General features: G+C 43.0%; 1 protein-coding gene across 1 annotated transcript in view; it reads left to right on the top strand.

Moving 5' to 3' along the window:
- MYOF (myoferlin) overlaps positions 1-13,321 on the top strand; it is a 148,472-nt gene that overhangs the window by 85,615 nt on the left and 49,536 nt on the right. The window contains exons 20-25 of the mRNA XM_081823080.1: positions 977-1,219; positions 3,402-3,508; positions 5,845-6,037; positions 7,248-7,403; positions 10,416-10,547; positions 12,701-12,864. Coding sequence (XP_081679206.1) covers positions 977-1,219; positions 3,402-3,508; positions 5,845-6,037; positions 7,248-7,403; positions 10,416-10,547; positions 12,701-12,864 — 995 coding nt within the window. The remainder of the gene's footprint in view (positions 1-976; positions 1,220-3,401; positions 3,509-5,844; positions 6,038-7,247; positions 7,404-10,415; positions 10,548-12,700; positions 12,865-13,321) is intronic.

Below are 13,321 nucleotides of genomic sequence, written 5' to 3' on the forward strand. Positions count from 1 at the left end.
CCAAGCCCCAAACTACTCTTAGGTAGAGTAGTTGAAGTGGACGGGACTCTGGCTCAGGCCCTGGAAAACCCAGCTTCTGGTCTTCATTCTGTGATTCGCCAGCACTGTGACCTTAGCCATATCACTTAATTGTAACCTTCAGTTTCAGCCTCTTCTCTGAAGTTGCTGTGAGGAGTGAATAGCTGTATTTGAACGAAGGTGGATGAGAAACAGTCCCTGCTTTTAAGGAATTTACATTCTAATGCATAAAATAAGTCATAATAGAAAGCAGAGTATGAGAATTCTCTAGTGAAGGTTATCAACAAATGGTTGTGTTTTTTTTAAGATTTTATTTATTTATTTGACAGAGAGAGACACAGTGAGAGAGGGAACAGAAGCAGGGGGAGTGGGAGAGGGAGAAGCAGGCTTCCGGCTGAGCAGGGAGCCCGATTCGGGGCTCGATCCCAGGACCCTGGGATCATGACCTGAGCGGAAGGCAGATGCTTAATGACTGAGCCACCCAGGTGCCCCCAACAAATGGTTTAAAAGTATACAGAAAGGAGAAAGAAATTCCAATCAAATGTTCCAATGGTATTGCCATAGTTTTTAACTAAATTCTGTACAAGCAGAGTTAAAAATATAAAATGTGCTAGAAAATGTTGGCTGATGATTCTTAACCATCGTAAGGCTCTAAGTAATACCAAACCCCATGTATCCAGCTAAGGCTTTAGAAAACAGCAAATTCTCTCTTTTTTTTTTTTTTTTTTGCCCCAATTCCAACAAAAATATTTATTTAGAATAGCAGGTGCAGACACATACAATCTAACCTCCTGTGTCATGTATTTTCTGCCACCATGTTACATAATCATCAGTGATGTTCAGACATCTGATCCTGAACCACTACAAGATCCTAAAATTGTTGTGTTCAGTTTACTAGGGTATTTTAGAGAGATTTTCAAAACAACTATCCCTCAGTTCCTTCAAATAAAACTTAAAAAACAGACCATCCCAAACCATTTCACGTACCGATCGATCAGTAGCCCTGTTTGCACATCTCTTAGTAAACATGTTGTTTAAGTGTCCAGTGTTCATTGACTCTCAATGTTCTGCACCAGGGAACTACTATTATTACTTGCCTTGGGCCCACACAAAGCCAGTTGTTACCCTGACTTCATACTGGGAGGACATTAGTCATCGCCTGGATGCGGTGAACATTCTCCTAGCCATGGCAGAACGGCTGGTAAGTTTATCTTTTCTACATTTCCTTTCCACCAAACAGTAAATTCTGTGTTAGTTTTAGGCTAGACCCCTCTAACACAAGACCTCAGAATATAGTGATAAGCAAGATAAAAGCTATTTTGTAACAGTTGAGGTAGGTGTTCCAAGCCTGCTATGGAGGTTCAGTGGTACTGGGGACCCAGACTCCTTCCCCCTTGTTGCTCTGCCACCACTAAGGGGTTGTCACTGTCTGCATGGTGGAGGCGGCTCACCACTTCCAGCCTGAGGGAAGGGGAATGGGGAAGTAGATGACCCGGGCCTTTCCCTTGAAGGGAAAGACCCAGAAGTCACACACTTGACTTCTACTCATTCTCCATTGGCTAGAATCCAGTCACACAGCCACATCCTACTTTAAGGGAATTGGGAAATGCAGTCTTATGCTTGGGTTGACAGATGGCCAGATAAAAGCCCTCTTACTGAGGAAGGTGAGGGTGGATATTAAAGTAGGACAACCCACAGTTTCTGCCACAATGAGGTGTGGTGTGGAGAAGGGTTCATTCCAATAGAAACATGCAGCCCTTAGAACTTTACCGTTAAAGGAGTAAAAATCTCCTCTGTGGGAAGAGGTGGGCTCAGAGGAACCAGAGCCTGACATTTTATACTTTTTGTAAACTAGAGGACCTTGTTTGGAGGTTGGGGGTCCTCTCTGGTAGAAACTGCATAGATGGGGTATCTGTAATTTTCCATCTAGTTGACATTGATGAGGAGAAGGGGCACATGGTTGGGATATTTCTAAGTCAAAGATTCTAAATTACTTCTATCAGGTACTGATAAAAATCCATCTGTTATTAGTGTTTTGATTTCCAAATTACCTTAGTATTAATTTTTTCTAAGATCTAACCTCTGTCAGAGCAGGACCAATATGTGTGGGGGTCCTGGAATACCTGATCTAAGAGTCCATAGCAAAATCTAAAAATACTGTTTTGTGTTATAAAGACAATATTGAAGGAGAATTGTAGGTTTAAGTCAACTTAAGCCTAATTGTTCACATAATAAAGCTGCAACTGATATGCAGTCTAGTTGTGGTGTTAACTTCCAGTCCTCTGTTTTGAGGGAATTAGTAAGGAATTGATCACCCCTCTCTTCTGATTATGTTTTGGGTGTTCTTCAGCCTTGTTCATCAACACTGAGCATGCTGTCCATATTCCATGCTAATCTGGACGGGATGGTGGTTTCCCAGGATCAGGACTTTTGATAATCACGGAGGGCCCTCTCTCCATCTGTCTGTCAGCAGATGCTCGAAATGACACAACAGGCAGTGTATTCCGGGCTCAGCTTGTACTTACCTGCCCCAGCCCAAATCGCTGCTTTCTGAAGGAATTCTATTTCCTTTTAGTAGAATAGCATGTAAGAACCGACATCTGGGTATTAGAATACTCACTACTATTTAGACATGCTTTAGACAAGGCATTGCTTCAAGGCCTTCTCAGTGGACAGGCTTACACACGAGCACGCACACACACATTATTCACATGTCAATTTATTTCTAGATCTCTCAATATATGAAAAGCAATGAATTTGTAAAGATAATTCCAATTCCATTCTAATATCACAGGTTTATTCTAGTCTTCCCGATTTCTGTAGTTATACCTCCTTTCTCCAACAGTGAGAAATTTCATTTGCTCATTTGTTAAATCCTAAAATCCATAGATAAACCACTGCAAAAAAACCAAACCAATTTAGAGTTTGATATGTTCATGGTTCTTTCTTTTCTTTAAACTGAGAGTATATCATCAAAATATTGTGTTCCAAAGTTATTTGGGTTAGTTTGGTGGAGTTATGTTATTCATCTGTAATATAGGTCATTTGTTTCTTTTATATTCCATGTTGGGGTTTCTTCCCCCATCTTTGTTGGTTTTATTTTATTTCCTTTTTGAATACATAAAATATTTACATGGTTTCAAAGGTCAAAGGTATAGGAGAGATTGTCCTATTACTTGTACATGTCAGCATTGATTGCATTTTGAAGACAAGTAAATAGTGCTAAGCTATGGTGAGCATTTTTAAATGTAAAAAGCTAAATGCTCTGGTTTTTCTGTTAAGTCTTTTGTGCATTTTTTTCTTAAAGATAAACGTTAAACCTTTACTGAGTTTAAGGGCATGATGCACAATGACCAGTTATTTCCTCTTTCCAAACTCTCCAGCAATTGAACCTAGAAGCTCTGAAATCAGGGATGCAAGGTAAAGTTCCTGCAAGCCAGCTGGCTGAAATATGGTTGAAGCTGATCGATGAAGTTATAGAAGATACAAGGTACAGTGATCTTGTTCCTATCTCAGAATTCCCAGTCATGCTCTCCTCCCTAAACCTGTGAGACGAAAAGAGCCTCTAGAATTGTTTCCATTGTTTGCCTAAAAAATGAATTGTTAGTCAAGATTCTCAAAAGGCCCTAGTCATTGGGAGGAGTCTCTGAATCACCACCAGGAAAAGCTCCACTTTCGGATTCCATGCCAATTCTAAAGCAGCCTTGGGAGGCCAAGGCCCCTCCAGGAAGCACATCCCAGGGCAGCCTCAGGCAAGGGGTGGGAAGAAGGAAGGAGGGAACAGGCCTAGGCCTGACTCCCTCCCATCAATCTTTGTGTGCCCACTGCCAGGAGAAAGGGGACTCCTGGCTCCCACAGAGAATGGGGCCTCAGGGTGGAGCATTGACCTCGCCATTCAGAATAACATTCCTAATTCACAAACACATTTTTAGAAACAGCCTTTTTGCTTGCCTTTTTACTGAATGCCTATTGAACTCTGGCTAAGACTCCCTTCACAAAGCCAGTAGATTTGACTGGAGCCAGAGAAACTTTTATAACTGTGCCTTGGGGAACAGCTCAGATCTCTGGGCATTTGGGTATCAAAGGGGGAAGTGATTCATCCCAAACTCATTTTAAATATTGACTAATGGTGCAGTGGACAAGGAAGTTAAAAAGAAAAGCATATTGAAAACTTGTAAGCAGCAAAAACCAGGGATGGTTACACCCACCCGCCCTCCACCAATGCCCTCAGTCTCCCTGTCTTCTTGTGCCTTCTAGTGGTTTAGCTAGGTCATTGACACACAGCTGAGATCAGAGCTCGGCTGGGCTCTAGTTTGAATTCAGAAGGTTTAAATCTGGGTCTTAAGAGGTCATCTCTCCCAGTCTCCTTATTTTAGGGGTGAGGAAGCAGAGGCCCAAGGAGGTGAAATGATGCATCTGATGCCCAGAGTTGGGTTTATCCACACAACTTTTCCTGCTGCATGCTTCACACAGGCAACGTCTCTTTATTGAAGGTCTCATGTGTGACTTTGGAGCTAGCCCCTTCCATATGCATTTTTGCCTCAAGGAATCATTCCAGGAACTTAACCTTTCCAGTGCATTACCATAATTACTAAGGCAACCAAACATTTGGTAATACCTTCTTGTAGAAAATTCTGTGAATTTTAGGGTTTGCTGAGCAAAACACAGAACTATCTATTTACACAGTTTTTGAACCAAATGGATGTGAACTGTTTTTGAAGAATCAAATGGAATCTTTTTAACTTGATGCAACAGGAAATTTGTGTTTAAAAGAAGTCATGCTAGGATTTCCTTCATTTAAGAAGCTAGGGGACATTCGAATCAATGGAATTTCTAGGTAGAAACAACGTGAGTAGAACTTCCTGGAATTGGTGACACGCTCACCCGGTGGCCCCACCAGCTACCATAGTGAGAGGAAAACTGCAGAAGGCGGTGAATGCTGGCCCCAGCTCAGCGGTTCTAGACTTCTCATTTTAATGAGAGCTTTGCCTCCACAAGTGGTTCTTAACCTTTTGGGAACTAATGGGCCCCTTTGAATATCTAATGAGACTATGATAGTGAGGAAGACCAAGCTTGATGAGGATGGCAACGTCATTCAGACTTTACTCTGCGGTTGGCATTGTTCTAAATGCTCTCCGTGTATGAATTCATTTATTTCTCCAGCAACCCTGAAAGATAGATGCTGTTTTCCCACATTTGAAGATAGGAAAACAAGAGATTACGTAACTGCTCAGGACCACAGAACTAGTAAATGGCGGAGCCAGGATTTGTACCCAGATGGTCGGCTCCAAAACATGAGGTCTTTATCATACATCGCACTGCCTGCCAACACAGACATAGACTTTTCAAATAAGTTCCAGGGGTTTGCAGACCTCCTGAACCCCTCCGCCCCCCTCCACGGACTGCCTAGGGGTGGATGGTCCTCAAGAACCCTTCTGCTAAGTGCTCTGTAATCTGCCTTCCCCTCCTTCGTCTTGGGGCATCTGTACACTGGTTGTAAGAAGCAAAAGAAAGGCGGACCTGTTACTCCCAAACGCTGCAGCGGTTTCCATCTTCTCTCCAGCAACTCCACGGGCCTGGAGTCAAACCCACGAAATTGCTTTGGAATTTTAATCCCCCCGCATTCCTCGTGAGAGTTAGGAGAGTCTGTCGGGCAGGTCTGCCCTGCTAGCACCATGTACACTCAACTTCAGCTTAAACCTCCTGCTGATGCCGTCAGGAAACGGGTGTGGCTTGCAAGATGGAAGTCAAACAAATGAATTCGACAGCTTGAAGCCCAGAAAGCTATTCTGCAGATTATCTGTTTCTTTCCTTTTCTTTCTTTAGGTACACGTTGCCTCTTACGGAAGGAAAAGCTAATGTCACAGTTCTTGACAATCAGATCCAAAAGCTGCGGTCCCGATCTCTCTCCCAGATCCACGAGGCAGCTGTGAGGATGAGGTCTGAGGCTACAGAGGTGAAGTCTACACTGGCAGAAATTGAGGACTGGCTTGAGAAATTACTGCAACTGACTGAAGAGGTAGGACTTTTAAACTACTCAGAGGTCACTTGATATGGAAGACGGATTCTGTGGAATGGCACCACAGCTAGAGAAGGTGGTTGGAGAATCTGGTGTATTATCTTGGATATTGAGCAGATCTGACAGATGGTGCAACCAAGGAGTTACTGGGCTGGGATGCTAGTGGGTAATGGGCTGAGCATCACTGAAGTGAGGACAGGAGAAGAATTTTGAGTTGGTGGTCCTGGAAAGGTCTTCAAAGTAGGTAAGTCATTATCATTATCATGATACAATCCGAGACTACCTCAAGTGGAGGGATAAAGTAGCAAATCTGTGTGGCACAGAGGATGCAAGTGCTATCTTTGCTTGGGATTGGGAAAACTTTTTTGTGAATCCTGGACCTACCATATGTAAACTTGGGCAACCTCTCTAAGCTTCAGTTTCCCCATATATAAAATGGAGATCATGGTAGTACTCACTTCACAGCACTGTATTGTGAAGATTCAAGAAGATGATGAATATAAAGAGCTTAGCACAGTGCGGGGCACACAGTGGTGCTGGATGAATGTTGGCTGCCATTAAGCTCTGGGAACTGGAAAACCAAGAGAGTAGGAGCCCCCTCCTACTGAGCTTCAGAGATTCGTGTGGAGGGGGATCGTAATATAGTTGTGGATAGAAATACATTTGCAAAAACATGGGATTAGAAGTAATTTTTATTTTCTGCTTTCTATGCTTTGGTACTTTCAAAGTTTCCTATGGGGAACTTTTATCACCCTTATAATCAGAAAAAAAAGAGGTTTTAAAAAAACTAAATGAATATCTCAGATTTGGCAAACACTGGATTGTCAGCTGGAGATGCTTTGTCTATGTCCTATGACACGTATGAAACCCGTAACCCCTGACTGCTGTTGAGGGCTTTCTTCAAATGATGGGTGAGAGAAGAGGGGTATTTCCTAGAGTAGCTCTCGGAGCCGTGTAGGTCAGGCTTTGGGCAGGTGAAGCTCCCCCTCTGCTTCACCCCATCCCTTCTGGCCAGCCGCGGTCTGCTGCCCAGTCCAGCAGGCTCAGTGTGGTCCCAGGACATGGGCAACTCGGGGATTCAGACAGATCCTTAACCACAGAGTTTCTTTGCTAAGGGGAGCCCTGAGGAGCCAGCCTGCAGGGTGTCCAGTCCCTCTGTGTGTAGACTAACTCCAGCTTTGCTCCCTTTTCCATCCACCCACATGACCAGCCGCAGAACAGTATGCCTGACATTATCATCTGGATGATCCGGGGAGAGAAAAGACTGGCCTATGCACGCATTCCTGCACATCAGGTTTTATACTCCGCCAGTGGTGAGAATGCATCTGGGAAATACTGCGGGAAAACCCAGACCATCTTGCTGAAGGTACGGCTTCATCCCCGTGTAATGTGAACTGCTTAAATGCAAAACCCGCCTTCCCGAGAAGGGGCTGCTTTATTTGCTGATTATTGAATGACTAGGACGATCGTGATCGATTCCAACCCATTTTCTGGCACCTTCCCCTAGGGTGGTAGTTCCCAGAGAGCGGTCTAGAGTCTGCTAGCGTTCAGGCAAGGACACTTCCGCAGAGATCTCGGTGACACTAATATTAACGTGACATTGTGAATGCTGTGCTTTCTGGCTTGAATTTTCCTCTTATTTCTAATGTCTCATGCTAAGCAATGCCTCTTTCCCTTGCCTTCTAGAGAGTGTTTGGGAAGTAGAAAAAAAAGGAGAAGGTAACAATAGTCCATGCAGTCTATGCCCTGAACAAATAGGTCCTCAGATTGAAAACTTCTGAGAATTTGCTGCTTTAGGGCAGTTGGTTCTGAACATTTTTAGAGTCATGGGCTCCTTTAAGAACCTGATGGAAGCTACCAGCCCTCTCTTCCAGAAGAATGCACATCTCACATGCATCCAAAGTTTAACACAGGATTCAGGAGCTTCATAGACCCCCATAAGTCCATCCCAGGACCCCGCATTAAACACTGCTCTCTGTGTGCTTATGGAGAGCCAAGGCAGGGCCTGGGGCTGAAAACCAAGAAATCAAAATAGTCCCAGCTGCATTTGACATCCCTGTCCCTGGCCAACCCCAGCCCAGTTCTTTGGATTTGGGGGGAAAGAAATAAAAATCAAGAAGAGAAAAAGCAGTCAGGGGCGAGTGTTCTTTTAAAACAAGGAGATATCTGCTAACTTTTAATAAATGTACTCATTGTTCTTTAATCAGGAAAGTGAAAATAGAAATTATCTTCCTTCAAGTATCTCTTGGTGGAACAAATTTTACTTCAGATAGAACCACAATTATAATTGTGTTGGTCAGCAGTCGGTGGAAGCAAACTGATTAATAAATAAAATTTTGCAGTGGGTAGGAGAGGAGACAACATGGTATTCTCCGTGTTAGGTTTTAGAACTCAGGGGATAAACAGCAAAATGCTTTCAAGACAATGTTGTGTGTATTTATTGATTGTGTTAACACTCATTATCCTGTTTAGGGAGACATTTAATTCATTGGGGTTTTTTGCTGGTCTTGGGACCCCTTTACACTCAAAAAAATTATTGAAGACCCCAGAGAGCTTTTGTTATATGGGTTACAGCTATCAATATTTACTATAATAGAAATTTAAGTGAAAAATTTAAAAAGTATTTATTTTAAAATAACAATAATTAAACCCATTACATGTTAACATAAATTATGTATTTTTAATAAAATATAACTGTATTCTCTTTACAAAATTAAAAGAGTGTTTTACATTTTTGCAAACCTCTTTAATGCCTGGCTTCACAGAAATTAACTGGATTCTCATATCTGCTTCCACATTTAATCTGATAGAATAAGTTGTTTGGTTAAAGTATATGAAGAGAGGGGCACCTGGGTGGCTCAGTCAGGTAAGCATCTGCCTTCAGCTCGGGTCATGAGCCCAGGGTCCTAGGATCGAACTACATTGCTCAGCCAGGAGCCTGCTTCTCCCTCTCCCTCTCTCTCTGCCTGCCATTTCCCCCTGCTTGTTCTCTCTCTCTCTCTGTCAAATAAATAAATAAAATCTTTTTTAAAAATTCTAGAAAAAGGGAGAAGTATATGAAGAGAATTGGGCCTCACATAGATATGTAATTGGAAAAGGGAAGAGTATTTTAATACCCTTTTCAGATAATTGTGGATACACATTTTTGGTATAACACCAGACTCAAGTAGTAGCTTCTAAAAGGTGATTTGCAGTATGGAATTTGAAACCATATCAGTGAACTTTTCATTCTCGGCTGCATAGAAATCCATTGGTTTATCTTGTACTTTGAATGGTTCTATTATCCATGCGTGATTTTGTAACATTTAGCATTGATCATTTAGAAAATAGCATTTCATTGAGTTATGCAAATCTTCCTAATATTGACACATTTCATCTTACAATGTTGAAAGAAAATCACTTTCATTAATATCATTCATCAGAAAAATCTTTATGTATCATGATGCTATCAAGCTTACCATGACAGATACAAGTTTTCCAAAATTCTCATTTTTACTTGGAAGCCTGAATTTTATCATTGGCAACAGAATACAGTCAGTTATTGTCCTTGAAGTGACAGGCTAACTTTGTTTATGTTCAAGGAAACATCTGCCCCATTCTCAAGTCTGAATAACCATATTTGTCTGTCAAATGTTTCAAGTCAAAGAGATTTCCATTAAAAAAAAAAAGGTTAATTCAGTTCACATTTCAAGCAATTGCACAAGAGCTTTTTCTCAAGATATACATTAATGTGCAGCAGAAGTGATTTGTGTGTGCTTTCCATTTTATTACACAAAATATTAAAAAGATGTACTCATGGGGGTGCCTGGCTGGCTCAGTCCATAGAGCGGGCGACTCTTGATCTCAGAGTCGTGAGTGGAGCCTACTTAAAAAAAAAAAAAAAGTCCTCAAGGATCATGATTTGATAAGATTAGTAATTTTTACCGTCTTACTGAGGGAATTCATAAGTAAAACTAGTATTTGTTTTCTTCTCTGAGAGTGAGGAAGAAGACTGTGACCACAGGTTCGGTTTGGTGTTACTGCCCTGATTCGTGCTGCGTGCCCAGAGTCTCATCCACATGGTTTTACACCATCACTGAACCTATCAATACAGCGAAAAAAACAAGGAACGTCTTGGTATTGTTAGGAAAATAGTTTAACTCCATGAACCTCCGGGAAAAGCCTCAAGGACACAAGGGGGTCCATGGCTCACATTTTGAGAACCGCCGCTTTTGCTGTTATTATAATCTCTGCTGTAGGGCCATTTGGAAATTCTTGACGCAAACAAAATTCGACCAGGGAGAGCGATGATTAGATGTTCAGTCTGCCTCGGGCTTGAACGTAATGTCGTAGCCCATGCAGCTGCCAACATCAGAGCACGTTCTTGTGCATCTCACAGTATCCGCAGGAGAAAACCCACGGACCGAAGGTGCCCGCGGAGCTGCGAGTGAACATCTGGCTGGGCTTGAGTGCTGTTGAGAAGAAGTTCAATAGCTTCGCAGAAGGAACATTCACCGTCTTTGCTGAAATGGTACCTTCAGTAACATCACTGTCTTTTCCTCTTGGTGGTGGGGGGTGGGGCGGTCCTGTTACTTGTCATCCTTAGAGAAAACATTGATCCATTGGCACCCAACCATCAGCGCCCAGCCGTCAGCACTACCTAAAATCTCATCCGAGGGACCTTCACCTGGGGGGACGGGGAAAGATTGACAGGAGGTTTTGTTGTCCACGCTGGGACCCCCCAGAGTGACTGACACATAGACAAGCCAGTAATGAGGGCCCTGGGGAGGTGCAGACCTGGAGAGGCGTGCTTGGAGGTGGGGGTCTTTGGACCGCAGAAGACGCATTCATGGAGGGAAAGCCTCCCTAAGTGATTATAAAACTGCATATCCTGTTGAAGATGCTGCCTGCTGGGGCCGCCCCAGAGATTCTGATTGTGTCACTGAGTGAGGGATTAGCAGCAGCAATGATTCCTGTGTGGGTAGACGTGGGGCCTCAGTGGACCACTTTGAGAAACAATGAAATACATGGGAGCCACACGAAGCCTTTATGGTACAGACTTGGAAGTGCCATTGAAGATAAATAGAGGGTGGGCTGGAAGCCAAGGGGAAGGCCCTGGATGACGGCTACTTACGTGCGGTCAGCTGGGCAAGGTGGAGTGGGGGCATCAGGGCACATGGAGGAGACGCGCCAGCATTCCTGGAGGGTTTCTTGGCATCGGCCTGCCCTCCAGCTCTGAGGCTAGAGCTAAGCTGGAAGCTAGTACTGAGCAAGGATCAACCAGTCCAGGGTTCCCTTTCATCCTTTCCCATTTCTAGATCCTTCCCTGCATAGCTCAGACTCTAGTTCCAACTCATCTTAAAGAGACAATCCATGCATCTTAGTTGCGTGACTCTAATTTCTTTAGATTCTCACAACCTATGGGTACCAGTAGGGACACATTAATAACAAAATGGACATTTCACTGGTTCTTGCCTTCCTGCGCCAATACTAGACCTCAGTTCTCTGCAGAACCCCCAGCACCCCCATCCCCTACCACGTTTCTGGAGGTCCCGGAGGTGCTTCACATGTGCTAACAGTCTTGCTGAACTTCTTGCGTAGATTTTACTGTAGCTGTGCTGGCTTCCAAACAGAAGTAGTGGGGATACCCTGCTCTTCTGTTCTGTGTCCTTGTCACTTAGAAACCAAAAGGATCCATGCACACGCCCCAAAGTCTCACAGCCCCATGTGAGAGTAGCTTCTTTAGCTGCTTCCTGGAGCTTATCTCCTTTCAAGGCTCAGCACCCATATCTGAGACAGGTACTGTTGTGTCTGCTTAAACCCAATTTCCCCATCAAACCTCTACTCAAACTTCTTCCTTCTTCAACCTCAAACTCCCCTGTCACTTGCAAATCATCTTTTCAGTGGACTCATCAACAGAAACATGGAAGTTTCAGCTTGTACCCAAACAGGGACACTCACCACTGGCAAATCTCAACCCTTTTGATGGTTGACAGAGTGAAGAGCAGACCACTGTAGATTTATAACTTCTAACTTAGACAGAAATGCCCCATAAACAAGAGTCTGTCTTTGCCACTAAACCTGCTTCAAGAAAGGTCTTGGTCTTCATCCCCACTACATTCCAGAGGGGATGAAGGCACAGAACTTTTAGGCACCAGAAAGGTCAGGCCATTAAAGGACCTTCCTATGTCAGACAGGTTCTTTGTAGACTGCCTGGGAAATGTACCATCAATTATAATGTTGATTCTGCAGGGAAATGCGCCCCAAGTTCTAGGCCGTAGACCGTTTACAAATAAACTCTTAGAAGCCTGCACATTCATAAATTGAGGACTTCATGGGTATTTAAAAAATTAGGTTCAGAGAACCATTTGGAGCCATTCAAAATAATAATGGAAGCAACTAGTGTGATATACCACTATTTACAAAGCACTTTCAACTGCACATTTGAAAAATTCTGTGGGAACTGGTGGTATTATCCCCAGTGAACAGATGGGACTACTGAGTCTAGAAAGATGTGATTTACCCAAAGTTGCACAATCAGTAGCTGCTCAAGTTAGGTCCGTGCCTTCTGGGTATAAAGTTTTTTCACTTTCTATCATGGTTTAGCTTAAATGGGCTTAAAAATTTATGGATGGCCTTTATTTCCTTCTCTCTGATGGTGTTTCTCTAATTTGTTTTTAACAGTATGAAAACCAAGCTCTTATGTTTGGAAAATGGGGCACTTCTGGATTAGTGGGTCGTCATAAATTTTCTGATGTCACAGGAAAAATAAAGCTCAAGAGGGAATTCTTTTTGCCTCCAAAAGGCTGGGAATGGGAAGGAGACTGGACAGTTGACCCTGAAAGAAGGTAAGTTTTTCCATTTTCTGAGAAAAAAGGATGACAGTGGAGCCTTTCCCTAGAAATTGCTAAATGAGTCTTGTCCATCATCATTCTTGGTAATATTTATGTAACACCCACTGAGCCTAAGTCCATAGAAACTTAAGATATGTCATTGGTGCCCCATAATAAAATAAGGAAATATAAAAAGGTACTAATATTTATTAAGAACTTATTATGCGTGAATGTGTCAAGCAGTGAGCTAAGCACCAGTGTGCTAATCACTTTATTGAATCTGGCCTCTAGCCCAACAGGGTAGGTGGTGTCAAAAATTAGGAAGGGTCTGAGATTTTTACTTTACTTGCAAGTTAACAAGGTCACCTGCCCTACTTCATGGATGCTGGCAGGAGACACAGGACTCCTGGGTCAGAGACCAAGGATTTCACTCCCACCAGTATTAACATTTGCTCTGGTCCTCAGGGTGACA

Source organism: Leptonychotes weddellii, chromosome 6 (assembly GCF_054177405.1).
Source record: "Leptonychotes weddellii isolate Sample4059 chromosome 6, ASM5417740v2, whole genome shotgun sequence".
Lineage (NCBI taxonomy): Eukaryota > Metazoa > Chordata > Mammalia > Carnivora > Phocidae > Leptonychotes > Leptonychotes weddellii.